The sequence below is a fragment of the Periplaneta americana genome, chromosome 11 (assembly GCF_040183065.1).
Source record: "Periplaneta americana isolate PAMFEO1 chromosome 11, P.americana_PAMFEO1_priV1, whole genome shotgun sequence".
Taxonomy (NCBI): Eukaryota; Metazoa; Arthropoda; class Insecta; order Blattodea; family Blattidae; genus Periplaneta; species Periplaneta americana.
In genome coordinates this window covers 148,533,119-148,549,676 of record NC_091127.1, presented here as the reverse complement: position 1 = coordinate 148,549,676, position 16,558 = coordinate 148,533,119, and the positions used below count along the sequence as shown (strand labels likewise).

General features: G+C 34.3%; 1 protein-coding gene across 4 annotated transcripts in view; it reads left to right on the top strand.

Moving 5' to 3' along the window:
• LOC138709447 (beta-1,4-glucuronyltransferase 1) overlaps nucleotides 1-16,558 on the top strand; it is a 630,527-nt gene that overhangs the window by 591,739 nt on the left and 22,230 nt on the right. For all 4 annotated transcript variants that reach the window (XM_069840214.1, XM_069840217.1, XM_069840216.1 and 1 more), the window contains exon 3: nucleotides 11,871-12,113. In XM_069840214.1, the coding sequence (XP_069696315.1) occupies nucleotides 11,871-12,113 (243 nt within the window). The remainder of the gene's footprint in view (nucleotides 1-11,870; nucleotides 12,114-16,558) is intronic.

The window sequence follows — 16,558 nt, the reverse complement described above, 5'->3', positions numbered from 1 at the left end:
GATTCATTAAATTGAGAATGGAATTTAAAAAGCTGACGTGCGTCGTGAGTTTGGCCTAGTCAATTCCACAGTCTAAACGATTTGAAAGAGCAAGGATAAAATTGTTGTTGCATTTGAACAAAATGGACCAAGCTAGAGGAGGGACCAATGAAATTGCAACTGAAATAATGAACATAGGACGTAATTTAGAAAATGTGTATTGGACAAGTATGAGACAACAGAGTAAAATGACTGATTACTTGGCTCCTAAGTAGACTAATGAAGTTTGGTGAGTTCTGAACAAACTGTTTTAATACAAAATACTGTATTTATAATTGTACATGTATTTTATTATGTTTATGGTAGGCTTAAAATTGAATAGGCCTACATAAACCTCAAATAAGCCTAATTATGTTTCTTATTTTTCACTTTCCACCTCACTAGACTGATAATATGAATCTTGGCTACTACGACACACGTTTATAACATAATTTTTAAGGTCCCTTGGATGTCGTTATAACCAAGTTCTACTGTATTTAAATCAGTGGGTAATTTGTTAAGTTTAAAAATGGTATTGTTTATTTTATATGTCGGAAACCTAAAACTTCTTCAAAATTACTGACTTTGCCTATAACCGAAGTATATTGGAATGTATTCCTAAAACCCTGTGCCTTGATATGGAATTCATAAAAAAGATTATGACATAGCCTACTCTTGTTACATTTTTAAATTTATATTTTCATATTACAGTAAGTGACTGATTTGTTAAGTTTAAAAATGGCGTATTTACATTATATTTCGGAAACCTAAAACTTCTTAAAAATTATTCACCTCTTCTATAACAGGCCTGCACAAGGTTTGCGCTCTCCGAGCCGGCTCACAGCTCATGAGCGGAATGGAGATATTAGCTGCGCTCTGTATAAGGGTGGACTGGAAGAAGGGTGATCTCGTACAAAATATACACAAAAGGAAGTACTATTACGAGTGCTTATGAAGTGAATTCCCGTTCAGTGTTTGCAAAACTATCTTGGATTATTATTAATTAATTAAGAAATATTTATTTTATAGAAGTAATAGAAATTCTACAGCTACTTAAATGTACAATATCATTTTGTTATATTTGTATCTATCAGTACATCAAGACGAGGTTTTATGGTGTTGGCAGCTGAAAGGAACAGTAGCCTACTGGTCATAACGAAACATCAGTTACAGATGTTCGATGTCTGCCTTTATTAAAGTTGATTATAGAAAACAGTTGCTCACAAATATAAATGTTGAGTCAAACATAGCAATCATTTTCACAGCCAGTCTGTGTAGTCGTGGATATTATTGCTAATGTTTAGTCTTGTAAAACTCAACCAGGCTAGTAGTATTATTCAAACGATCTTTAGCTCTTAGGTCACATTGAAGATCAATAAGTTCGAGCTGTAAATCGTTAAATGTTAAATTTATGTTCCGTCTTTTAGATTCCTCCATACCGTACTGCAGCAGTAGGTAAGCAACGTGAAACAGTTACTGAGAATAGGCCTACACACTGCACTCCACTAGATAGCTGAGTGGTCGTTTCCCTCTCCTCTACCTATAGCAAGTCTGTCATTCTGACGTATCTTCCTAAACTATAAAACGTCTTTGATCTTCCTCTCCGTTTCGGCGAGCGGTAAACACCGCTCTCCCGCTCCGAAGGAGTGCGCGCGCTCGTTGAGAGCTGTTTGTGCAGGCTTGGTCTATAATAACCGAAATGTGTTTGAATGTACGGGATTTATTAAAAATTTTGACATCCCCGTGTTAGATTTTTTAAATTTATAGTTTCATATTAAAATCAGTGGAAAATTTGTTACTTTTAAAAATGGCGTTGTCTGTCTTAAATTTCGATCTAGAAATCACAACCTGCTAATTGCAAGAGTGCGGCTTTAAATATATTCTCTACTAGCCGTACCCGTGCGCTCCGCTGCACCTGTTAGAAATAAATATAAAGTAATTACATAATTACAATAGGACGTATGATCCAGGGAACATTCGTGTTTGATAGAATGAATGTGTACATTAACATTATTTTAAGAAATACAGGAAACGAATGTACAGAATGGCCTATCAAGTTGTCTGAGCATAAGAAGCTATTTTAATCTTACCTATCCTCGATTCATTCAGAAGTTACTGTAATAACATTTTAGCATTATGTCCATCTAGAGAAACTGCACTTTCCAATGGTGAATTAATAATTAATTATACAAATCGGTTAATTTAGCTTCCGCTATTACTTCATATAAACACAGAAACATTATCTATAGGCTGAGTTTAATAGCTATCGATTGTTATTGTCCACGGCCTCTTATAGACGAAATCATTTGTTTTCATTTCATTACACCGCCTTAGATGGCATTGTATTTTAATTTTAAAACTCATTTATCTCATTAAATATCAGTCCTATCAAAATTTTGCAAAGAATAAAACTTTTTTATGTAACACATTTCACAAAAATCAATAACAAGCGAGATATTTTGATTTATTTATTTCAAGCCCCCTTATAACCCCCCTTTTAAATAACGTATTTGAATGTCATATAGCCTAAAATCTAAGTTACAACGAAGTTAATTTATATTCCAATTTTCATCGAAATCCGTTCAGCCATTATTGCGTGAAAAGGTAACAAACATCCAGACAGACAGACAGACAGACATACAAACAAAAATTTCAAAAAAGCGATTTTCGGTTTCAGGATGATTAATTATACATGTTAACACCAATTATTTTTGAAAAATCGAAAATTACCAGAAAAATTTTGGCTACAGATTTATTATTAGTATAGATTATATTATATTATATTATATTATATTATATTATATTATATTATATTATATTATATTATATTATATTATATTATATTATATTATATTATATTATATTATATTATATTAGAAGTTACTGTAATAACATTATAGCATTATGTCCATATAGAGAAACTACACTTTCCAATGGTGAAATAATAATTAATTATATAAATCGGTTAATTTAGCTTCCGATATTACTTCATACAAACATAGAAACATTCTCTGTGGGCTATCTTTCATAGCTTTCGATTGTTGCTGTCCAAGGACCCTTATAGACGAAGTCATTTGTTTTTTAATTCATTACGCGGCCTTAGATGGCAGTTATTTTAATTTTAAAACTCATTTATCTCATTAAATATCAGTCCTATCAAAATTTTTCAAGGAATAAAACTTATCTCGAATTATTTTTAAAGAAACTTTTGTTATGTAACATTTTTCACAAAAATCAATAATAAGCGAGATATTTCGATTTATTTAATTCAGGCCCCCTTATAACTCCCCTTTTAAATAATGTATTTTGAATGCCATATAGCCTAAAATCTAAGTTAAAACGAACGTAATTTATATTCCAATTTCATCGAAATCCGTTCAGCCATTATCGCGTGAAAAGGTAACAAACATACAGACAGACAGACAGACAGACATACAAACAAAAATTTCAAAAAAGCTATTTTCGGATTCAGGGTGGTTAATTATATATGTTAGGACCAATTATTTTTGGAAAATCGAAAATTACCAGAAAAATTTCGGCTACAGATTTATTATTAGTATAGATACTAAGAAGTTCACCCTCAGTTAAAAGCACCTGGTGCCTAAATGCTCATAATGGAACCTGGTTCCGATTTAGGACCAATGTGGAGGTAAAGCTTGTATGTCACTCGAAGAAGGTTGGGAATCAGCACGGTGAACGAATAATCCACGCAGGATTCGTTATGGCTCGCTACGTCAGCCAAGTTTGAGGTCGTTTCACGAATAAATTGTGTGTAGCTCAGAGCTAACCTGCGACCCGCGAAACCAGCACAACAAACAGTTAGTGCGACTGCGTGCTTCACCTACATCGAAGACCATTCTCATGCAGTGGCGTACGCAGAATTTTGTCAAGATCATTAGTATAATTGTTTACAATTTACATTATCGGTATTTTAAATTTTGTGTATTATTATTATTATTATTATTATTATTATTATTATTATTATACCTACTATGTCCTAATAGAACATATTCATGAATATATATATATATATATATATATATATATATATATATATATATAATTTGAACTGGTAATGGAAATTACGGGAAAACGGCCGAACGGATTTTAATAAATGGCCCCTCATTTTGAAGCTTGGAACCCAAAGTTTTTCGGAAAAGTAGTAGTTTTCCGTGAAATGTCATTTTTCCTACATAATTTTCCTATTTTCCAAAATCCATCTGTTGTCAGTTTTGAGAACTAATTTTATTGAATCACGGCCGACTTCAATTTCAGAACAAAACACACACTACAATAAACAATAGGCTATTACACGAAGGCCATGACCTGCAACATATTTAGAGCTCAATTCAATTTGTTATTAAAAACTGATTCTGCAGTGTATAATTTTCTGAGTACAGCTGTGTATTGGATATTCAGATCTACGAAACTTGAGGTGGTTTGATGACATTGTTACCATTAGAAATTAAATATTATTATAGTTAATATCATGATGCGTCTATTTTTCATTAATTGTACATAATATTGATGCTATATTGATGACATGAAAGTGAAACGTTTTGAGGTTATGTAAGTAAATGTAGAGAATATCTTAATTTAGATCTTCATTTCTATTATTTACTGAGTGGCTGCTATATATAACTACAAAACTTAAGTAAGATAATAATATTGTTATTAAAAATCAAATATTTTTATACTTATTAACCCAGTGGGGTTGGGTCTCTTTCATATACTTAATGGCGGTGTAGTGTAGATATTGATATGTGTCATTGTCTTCAGTATTGGCTCGAGAGAGCGCAAAAATTACAGTTCGTAAGGAAAGATCAAAAGTTATTACTTAACTGATAAAATAAGAGATCTAATAAAATTTTGTAGTCTCCAGCTCATTTCAGCAAGATCTCTTAGTAGGATAAAATGATTTTACGCTCTACATTTCAAGTTCTACATGCAGCAGCTATACGAAAATGCTATTGTTCGAAAGCTTAGCAAACCTGACATTTTTTTAACTTTTGCCTACAATCCACAATGACCTGAAATAGCTACTGCTATCGTCCTGACATTGATACTTGCGTTTTCGCGTTGAAACTCAAAAACTGAAGTTGGATAGGTTCAAGAAAAAGTATTTGGCCTAAAAAATCCATTCAGAGGGAGTATGTTTCATTATTATGGAAGGAAATAACTATCAAAAAGACAAGTATTCTTCATTGAAAATATATCTGAAAAATATTTATTTGAACGTTTAACGAACTTAGTTTGCAGCAGCATTTGCTGCACAAGCCACTAGTATCCTTATAAAATCTTTGAAACGTAATTTTTTTTTACAGCCATCTAATTTTTAACAAACAAAAGTTAAATTTCACATTGTATCGGCTTCATTTTATTACAAAGTCGGTACTATTGTCCGTCCGAGTGGTTATGTCGCATCCCAGTTTCCTCCATCCGTTTAAAGGCTTGCAGCTGGACAATCTTAGCTATTTCCTGAAAATATTTCTTTGGTCGGCGGGAAAAGGCACGTAAGTAAAAAAAAAAAATGAATTTTTCAGGAGAGACTTTTTTTTTTAATTTACTTTTAGCTGAATATAAGTATAATAATGAAATTCATGTATGTTGGTTAAAGTAAGACCATTCTCAATTTAATATACAAGAAATTTTATTATTTCAAAATTTTGAAAAAATATTTGACTTATGTGATTAGGTACAACAGAAAAATAGACTTTTTTGACTTATGTGCTTTTTCCTGCCGACCAAAGATTTGTTGTTCGGAATTAGATTTCTACGTAATATTATAAAACTGTTGGGAGGCCGGAGGGAAAGAGACCTTTAGGGAGGCCGAGACATAGATGGGAAGATAATATTAAAATGGATTTGAGGGAAGTGGGATATGATAGAGAATGGATTAATCTGGCTCAGGATAAGGACCAATGGCGGGCTTATGTGAGGGCGGCAATGAACCCCCGGGTTCCTTAAAAGCCAGTAAGTAAGTAAGTAAGTATTATAAAACTGTTTAAAGCAACTTATAGAAAAGGATCCCGTCATGTAAAGGCTGGTTCACAATAAATCGGGAACGGAAACGGCAACGAGAACGAGATCGGAAATATTGTTAAAATAAATTTACTTAAATGTGTCGATTCACAATTAACTATTGTGAACGTTCACGTTTAAATACATTTATTTTAACATTATTTCCGTTCTCGTTTTCGTTGCCGTTTCCGTCCCCGGTTTATTGTGAACCAGCCTTAACTGTCATGTGATTTCCACCGCTTCACTGACCTTGCGACATAAGCACTCGAACGGACAGTAGGCGGTAGGTCTCTTTACAATAAGAGTAGGATTGTTATAGTTCAAACTGCCGCAGCACCAAGCACAGGGATTATATTAAAGAAATGGTAGGAGGACTATGCTTTATGTCGATGTAGATTTTGTTACTCTGACAGTGAAAAATTAGAGAAGAGAAAACGATTACATACATGCATGCATACATACATACATACATACATACATACATACATACATACATACATACATACATACGAGGGGGATTCAGGAAATAACGACCGTTCGCGCATACCCGCCGCGCAGCTGACTCCCCTTCCTTGTTTGAAGGTCAACTGGCTTCCTTAATATGTGTTCTCATAATGTTGTGAGTACTGGTTGCAACAAGTCGCCATTGTGCATTTTGTGTTACTTCAAAATGAACGACGTGATTGATAATCCCGCCGACTGTGAGGTGAGGAGTGTGATTCGATTTTTGAATGCCCGACATTTGAAACCTGCAGAAATTTACCGGCAATTGAAAGAAGTGTATGGCGATAATATAATGAATGAAAGAAATGTGAGAAAATGGTGCGAAATGTTCAACAATGGGCGAACAAATGTCCACGATGAAACTCGACCCGGACGCCCATCACTCATCACAGAAGACCTGAAGATTAAAGTGAACGACAGAATCTTGCAAGACAGGCGCACATCACTCGACGAATTGCATATTGCCTTTCCTGGCATTTCTCGTTCTTTGCTTGGTGAAATTGTGTCGCAACATCTTGGCTACCACAAAATCTGTGCACGATGGGTTCCACGGCAACTGAGTGACCAACACAAAACTCAGAGAATGGCCTCAGCATTGACATTCTTGATGCGATAGCACTCAGATGGAGACGCCTTTCTTGATCAAATTGTGACTGGTGATGAGACCTGGGTGTCTCACAACACCCCAGAGACCAAGCGCCAATCACGTCAGTGGATCATCCCTCATCACCCAAGAAACCGAGAAAATTCAAACAGACTCTCTCAACACAAAAAGTCATGGCTACTGTCTTTTGGGATCGCAAAAGTGTTCTTTTGCTGGATTTCATGCCAAAAGGCACTACGATCAATGCAAATCGTTATTGTGAGACTACGAAAACTATGGCGAGCCATCCAGAACAAGAGGCGAGGAATGCTTTCGAGAGGAGTTGTGCTTCTTCACGACAACGCCCTCCCGCACACTGCTGCTTCTACTCGAGAATTGCTGGATCAATTCGGTTGGGAAATCTTTAATCATCCGCCCTATAGTCCAGACCTTGCTCCTAGCGATTTTCACCTTTTCACTAAGCTGAAAGACTTTCTGGGTGGTACGCGTTTTGGAAGTGATGAAGAGTTGAAGAAGACAGTGAACACCTGGCTTAATGAACTGGCTGCAGAGGAGTATAACACGGGAATTCTAAAGCTAGTGAACAGATACGACAGATGTTTAAATGTAGGTGGTGATTATGTAGAGAAGTAAAGGAAGCTTCAGTTATGTAACAGACTTTGTTTTTTCAAATAAATATATATTTTTTTAATTATTACAACAAAACGGTCGTTATTTCCTGGATCCCCCTCGTACGTACATACATACATACATACATACATACATACATACATACATACATACATACATACATACATACATACATACATACATAGAGTTCTGTCAAATGACATATTTCACTGCAAACCCAGCATTCTCCAATCTTTCCATGGATAAAAAAGTGCTCAGGTCTAAATGTATTTTTTTTTAGTTCAAGGGAGGTTGAAACCCTGTAACGCCCCCTTGCGTACGCCCCTGTAACTCATGTAACTAATCGCACTTACGTCCGTGTTTGTATTGTGCTTTATTTATGCGTATTGTTCAAATAAATAAGCATTTCGCTAATTTTACGCAACTTAACATAACATCTATGTATGTAGGGCCTATGTACAGTATACTGCAACATCTTTAATATGACTGCTATGGTCCACTGTTTCGCCTTTAAACGAGTATTTTGTACGACCCTAGGCTTTATAGTTGTTGTGTGAATAGAGAGTGCAATAAGGAGGGTTGAATCCGCATTTTCCCACGCCTAGAGGTCAGAATTGTTGAGACAAAAACGTCTTTATGAGTTTGAAGGCAGTCCAGTTGTCACGAGTGTTGGATTATGGCCAAGGTGACTACATGCAGCAGCCACAGTGTGGAAGCGCGGGAACCGTATATGTGAGCGCTTTATTATTCGGAAAGAAAAACAGTGTCTATAGTGAGAAATTATATTTCAAGAAAGAATAAGTTCGTGTTTAGATCTATGGTGTAGGCTAATGTTCATAATTCCATGACATTTCTCAGAATTTTAATAATTTTCATATGAATGATATCTAAGCCTTTCCGATGATTTGGTTGTGAAGGAACAAAAAGATGTTCATTTTAATTTTTCCAACGTTTCGGAGTTACAGATTCTGTCTTCAGAGTAATTTATAATACACATCTACTCTAGTCAGGGGCGTACCCAAGGGGAAGGGATTACCGGGTTTGAACTCCCCTTATACTTAAAAAAATACATATTTAAATTTGAGTTTATTTTTTTTATCTATAATCGTTTTTACTGTCAGAGTAACAAAATCTACATCGACATAAGGCATAGTCCTCCTACCCCTCCTTCAATATAATCCCTGTGCTTAGTGTTACGGCACGTTCGAATTAATATAACGATGCTATCTTTGCTACATATATAGAGAGAGACTATATAGAGAGACCTATCGCTTAGTATCGACCTCGTAATAAAATGAAGCCGACACAATATGAAATTGAACTTTTGTGAAACACTTTGAAAGATTGTTTTGACAGTTCTGCAGTGCAGATGTAGATTTTGTTACTCTGACTGTGAAAAATTAAATAAGGAAAAACGATTGTGGATACAAAAAATACTCAAATCTAAATATGTCTTTTTATTTTTTTTAAGTTCAAGGTGGGTTCAAACCCTGTAAACCCCCTCCCCTCCGCCCTTGCGTACGCACCTTACGTAAGTATAGACTGAAGAAATTATGATACCGCATCTAATAGCATTGAACTCTATACTTTAAATACCGTTGCTTACGAGATTACACAAGCTGGCGCATAGCGCTTAAAAAACGAGCCTGAAGTGGTTCCCTCGTAATGCCAATTCCGCCGCTCGGAGCGCTGTTCTGCCCTAAATATTCATAGCAGAACACTTAAATGACATTGACATTTGGGACATTTAAAGGACTCAGCATTGCTTATTAAATGCTTCGTACAATATTTTATGGACAATAGACGTAATTTCCAAACTTCTACTCCTCAATTATATTACAATAAAAGGCTGTCATTCTTGATATTAAAACATATTACATATAAACTGAGGGACTGTCTGCTCTGTACTTCAGTTCATACACCAAACATTTCCGGAAATAAATTAACTTGACATCTTACATATACGCACTATAGCCTACCCTTTATTATGCGCCAGCTTGTGTAATCTCGTAAGCAACGTTAAATACGCTCTCCTGTGAAATTTTTCTGTGTGGCTCAGGACTATATTATTCTCATCCCTTCCATTCAATTGATATTTTAATACTGATTCTATGTGGCCAGTGAAACTGCGTAAATTTTATCAAAGCTATATTAAATATTTGATATTTCTGAAAGATAAATATCGTCTCAGATGAGACGTTATGCATATTTTAAGAAGGAAGGAATTGTTCTCGTAGATTGTTTCCTTCGTTTTATGTAAAAGCAGTCTTAAGAGACCACTAGTCTGTCCATATTAGTTTCTAACGTTTGAATAAGTACACTGATTTTAATTAAATTCGGTAGGAATATAATTTCTTCTAACAACCTCATCTTAGGAGGACCGAGAAATGAAATGACTGTCAAGTGAAACTTATATTTATAGATTATTTATGAAAAACAGCTGTATGAGTATCGAAAATCGTTATTCACGATAGCATATCCTCGGATTTCTCGAAGAGTTAACTGTAACAGAAGGGAATAATGCAAAAAGTCTAGTTATTTTTCTTATCAAAAGTAGAAGAAACTTAGTAATCATCTATGTCTGTAAGGAAAAGGAAAGGTTTCCTCTTTGAAGTTACTACAGGACGTCCAGAATTTAATTACCGAGGAAAATAATAATAATAATAATAATAATAATAATAGTAATAATAATAATAATAGTAATAGTAATAATAATAGTAATAGTAGTAATAATAGTAGTAGTAGTAATAATAATAATAATAATAATAATAATAATACGTTTTGTTCTTACTCTTACTAGAGTTGTATTTTCGTCTACAATTAGCCTACTTTTAACACATTTTTAGTGATATCAATTCCAATCGGGAAGATGTAAGGTATTTTCCTACAATATTACTCTGGCAACATGAAAGGTTTGTGATTTCTATGTAACTTATAGACTTAGGCCTATATTATATTCTTTTGATGTTTGCTGGTTTTCACACAAGTAAAGCGTGACAATCCATACGTTGACGGAATATTTGAAGTACATCACATGAATGTTAATATATCATTTTACTGGTATTTCTCACGTATATCTGTGTCGCTATATGACGTATCTATCTGTCTGCCTGCCTGCCTGCCTATCTATCTATCTATCTATCTATCTATCTATCTATCTATCTGTCTGTCTGTCTGTCTGTCTGTCTGTCTGTCTGTCTGTCTGTCTGTCTGTCTGTCTGTCTGTCTGTCTGTCTGTCTATCTATCTATCCTAATCTATCTAATCTATCTATCTATCTATCTATCTATCTATCTATCTATCTATCTATCTATCTATCTATCTATCTATCTAATCTATCTATCTAATCTATCTATCTAATCTATCTATCTAATCTATCTATCTAATCTATCTATCTAATCTATCTATCTTATCTATCTATCTATCTTTATCTATCTATCTATCTATCTATCTATCTATCTATCTATCTATCTATCTATCTATCTATCTATCTATCTATCTATCTATCTATCTATCTATCTATCTATCTATCTATCTATCTACCTAATCTGTCTGTCTGTCTTTGATTTTATAGTGAATTTCAATTTTAAAATATAGCATAATTTAAATATTTGAGTTATGAAATAACACTTCTTGACATTAAATTTCTTTATGCTATTTACCTTGTATAATATCGTCGTTGTTCCTACAATAACTCCTATGTGAGATATTTATCGATTTTCAGATGTCTGCTCTATTAAGTAACTTAAATAGTGATACAGCAAATAATAAAATAATAATGTAATTATATTTATTTCTTTCGAAAATGTAAGAATTCACAATCTCATATGTACGGCTGCCATAGGATGGATAAATATGTTTTCTCTTCCTACTGAAAAATTTTATATTTTGCACATAGGAGTTATTGCAGGAACAACGACGATATGCTATATATTGAAATTTAACATACGTTTAAATGTGATTGATGTTGTATCTTTTGTTAGAAATTACAGAAATTCTATGTTAATATAACCTGATATTAAAATTCATAGAGTTAGGCCTAAGTCTGAATTGTGTCCGAAGTTTTTTTTGTAACAGTTAACATTAATTTGCAGGTGGCAATGTTGAAGAATGGAACTGCTATTCCATTTCACAAGAAGCTGTGTCCTGGATGTCATAATATTCCAAAATCGAAGGAATGGATGGCAGCAAACGAGACAACGGGGATTCATGTGTTCCATATTGGCAAACGGACGGGCTACTTCATTCACTGGGAGCCCATCTTCATTGGAACACATAAAGACCCGCTGTACGACGAGAGGCTTAGCTGGGAAGGGAAGAGTGACAAGATGACGCAGGTAACGGCTACGCTTTCGTCAAAACTCAATTTAACTTTCAGTCTGCTCTCTGTCTGTGTTAGTCTTTTAGTTCTTGCTGAATCACCGATGAGTTTTAAGTTGTAGACGAAAGACTGTAAGTTTTCACGAAACTTGACTTTATAAACTTGAAATTACAGTTTCTAGAAGTTTCTGATTAACAGATATGAATTTCAAAGTTTTCCGAAGAACGATAAGTAATAAATATAATGGTATATTTAACAGATTCAACTCTAATAATTGAGAGAATAGTAACCGGTAATAACAACAACAATAGTTCATTTACTGTTTTACTATTTTCTCAGTCATCTTGCAAATCAATTAATCAATCAGTTTATTAATAGAAATTTCATTTTACATTAATGTCTAGCCATAACTTAAATTACTTGAGAGTATCATAATGTTTCAATTTCTCTTAAAGTGCTAATATTTTTTTCTGTTTTTATTTTTTAGATTTTAAAGAATAGTAATTTTATAATTTTATAAATAAATCTTCTCATCATTCGTGAGCTGCCACAAGGGACAAAGAGTTCTTAAGCACAGAAATTTTTACAAGTTCACTGAACCATTAATTTTGTTTTAACAATGAAATTCCTACAAGTACATAGCTGCAAATATTTTTTTTTTTTGAGATTAGAGGAAATATACCTATTTTAGAGAGGTAAGTGTTACAAAAAAAGTAAAGAATGCTACTGAACTTAGTTTGATTTCGAATATAGGTGATTCTTCAGGAGAGCAATTGATCCTTTCAATGCAGCTAAGGTTACAATCGGAATAATAGATGTAGGTATTCCAAGCCTCTTAAACACATCTTTCATGAAGAGAGTTGCTCCAACCAGAAGTCCAATCACTTCAAGCTCTTTTAACTGGTATTTTTGGAGGTAATATGGAATGGTAGGATTGTAGATATTCTTTTTTTCATTATCCACTTCTGCTGGCTGTTCCTCATCCATTTCGAAACGCACAGTGGGATCAATTATGAATCCAGATCTTGTAGATTCCTTGAAAGCTATTATATCTATGCGCCGTGTACTGCCAGTGATGGACAGACTATGTACTTCTTCAAAGGTGTTGTAATCGGCATCTTTAAAGGCAGTGGCTATAATTGATCGTACTTGGTGGTGTCTAGCGTTTCGCAGAGCTTCGCCTTGCGGACAGGATCCCAGGACGTGTGCAAGAGTTTCAACCTCGTTGTGGCAATGCCTACAATGGTTGTCCTGAGATCTTCCCGGCACAGCACGTACTGCAGCAACATTTCCAACCATTTTAATGCCATCGCGCAATTCGCTGTTGGAGAGTCCTTTGTGTTTACAAATCCATTTGTTGGCACCAGGATATTGTTTAAATAAAACTACGCCTTTCCCTTTCTACTTACATTCATGTCTCTGTGATACATTCTTGCGCTGGTAACGAATATTTCTGTAGTTTTCTTAGCGTTTGAGGCATTACTAAAATGATATAATATTGTACAAGGAGAGCCAATGAAAGGAGCGATTTAAAAACTTTAATAATTGAGGCGCTGACATGGGAAAGGTAGTAACTGCCAAAAATAAAATTTTTCAGGGGAAGCAAAAAACAAATTTATGAACACTTTCTCACTTACATCATTACAGAAACTGCTTTAAATGAAAGGCATACACTCATGTTTGTGTTACATATGAAATTTGAAAAGTCTGGCACAGATTTATCTGTGAAATCCTATTTTATGAAAATGCAACATTGAAATCACTCCTTAGCCAAACTGAGAATTAACGTTATTTATACATTATGCACAAATTTTTCGATAAAATGCATGACACTTTTCATCAAAGAAGTCTAACATAGATAACAAAGTCTCTCTTTTTGGCATCAGGGATGACTGGTCTTCTTTCAAGGCGTTGCAAGCACTGCAAGTTAGTGACTGACGTTAATGACTGTCCTTTCTTAAAAATCCTGTGCTCTGTCCACACGTCAAGGTCATTAAATGACTGTCTTGTTTTTATTAGAGGAAAATCAGCGTTTGAGAGTCTAATCCAGTTGAGGGTGCTGATTTTGATAGGAGTTGTATTCAAAAACTTGTCACATTCAGCAGAAAAGTCGAAGAACTCCTCATCCTTCATCATTAGTACATTATTAGGCCTTACCTCTTCTGGAACCATGGTCTTGCATCTTTTTTTTCTTTTCTCTATGATACCAAATTCCCTATCACATGGCATGTAGGAATGTTCTGAAACCAGGAATTTCAAGTCCACTGAATCAAAATGTTTCATGGCAATAATGTAAATCAGGACCATTAGAATCATCCGATTCTTATTCTGCCCTGCACAGTTATCAGCCCTTATTTGTCTAGACACACTCTGATGTTGTAAAAGGAGTTACTGCCTTCTCCGCGCCAACAGCTGTGCACATACAACTTACAACATCTAATGACTACGTTTCCACCTTCGTTTCATTACATACGGACATACTACCTACTCTGTGCCATTGGCATGGCCATTTACTACCTTCTCAATGAAAAACCTAAAAATTCGAATTTTTGGCAGTTACGACCTTTCCCATGTCAATGCCTCAATTATTGCACTGATTACTTTGAAACAAAACTTTCACTTTACATTTAAAGTACACAATAGCGTTTACTTGTACCTCATGAAATTCTTATTTTCTGAACATTACATCCCGCAGATGGAACCCATTTCGTTGCACACATTCTTCAAGTATAAGTCGTATGTTTCCCATAACACGACGCAACATGTCCACAGGACTTTCAGCAACTTCATGGCGAATTTTTTCTTTAAATTCCTGATGTTCTGTGGAGGTGGAGTTTTGAAGACTATGTCTTCAAATATCCCCACAAGAAAAAAAATCGCATTCTGTCAGATCTGGAGACCTCGCAGGCCATGAAATATCTCCATATCTTGAGACAATCATCATCATCATCATCATCATCCTTCACGAATTAGGCCTCTGTAGACCTGTTTTGGCCCCATCTAGCGGTCTTCCTGGTCGACGATGTCCTCTAGGTTTATATTGCATCATAATTTTTGAGATTCTTGAATTTTCCATTCTTCTTACATGATCTAGCCAGTTGAATTTGTATCTGCTGATTTTTTCTTCTATTGACTCTACTTCTAATTGTTCTAAAATTTCTTCATTCCTTTTTCGGTCTAAAAGAGTATATCCTGCTGACCTCCTGAAAAATTGCATTTCCGTTGCTTTGATTCTGTTCATGTCTTTTTTCTTTAATGTCCAAATCTCGCTTCCATATAAAAGGGAGGGTATTGCTAGTGTATTATATATTTTTATTCTTGTAGATTTTTGTACTAATTTAGCTTTTAATGTATTGTTTATTATTCCTAGAATTTGTGTAAATTTGGTAATTTTCTTGTTCACACCTTTTTCATTTTGATAAGATATTTCACAACCCAGATAATTGAAATTTTGTACTTGTTCGAGGCATTGGTTATTGTGTATTATCTTACTTCTGACTGGGTCTTGTCCTAAAAATGCCATTACTTTTGATTTTTGTGCTGAAATTTCCATCTCAAAATCTTTTAATATTTTATTTCATGTATATAATCCTCTTTGTAAATTATCCTCTGAATTGGAAATTATGACTTGATCATCGGCATAGAGTTAGGTATTTAATGTTAGAGCACTGATTATTTTGATTCCTGATGTGTAGATTTGGTTCCATTTTAAAATAATTTCATTTATATAAATATTAAATAAAGTTGGTGATAGTGGACAACCTTGTCTTGAGACAATGCGATTTGGAAATAAACGTGTGACTGCATCCATAGAGCGTCTAGCCCTGTGACTGGTTGCACCATTCTATTGAAACCATGTGTCTCTATTGGTGAGAGGATTATTGGCAATTTGTGGAGACAAAAATTCTTGAATCATTCGGACATATCCCTTTGATGTTACAGTAACAGATGTCCCATTATCGTCCTCAAAGAAATAGATGATTACAAATGAGGCTATTGCACACCAAACTGTAACTTTGACTCTGTGTAATGCATCCTCATGCATTTCATAAGGGTTAGTTTGTGACCAGTGTGGAAAGTTTTGTTTATTGATGTATCCAGAGACTCCTGATAATTAATTCGCTGCAGTTAATTCGCTTTGCGGGTAATTCGGCATTTATTTTTTGGGGAGAGGGAGCAAAGTAACTATTTAATTTCCATTTTTACTCAATTTACGCTGTATCCCTCTCTCTTAACAAATTTGCGATCTAAAATCAGAAAAAAATTAATGAATAATCCTCTTAAAAAAAACAGAAAAAGATGACATTATTTTTGTTAAACTAAAGTGTCTTATGATATTTTATAAAGCTTTTGTTTCTTGTTTTAAGATTCTATCCTACTGCAGCACTGTATAATATTTTATGTTTCAAAATGTTACTCAGTGTTTTACATTTTACACTTGATTTTGAAGTATATTTTAGC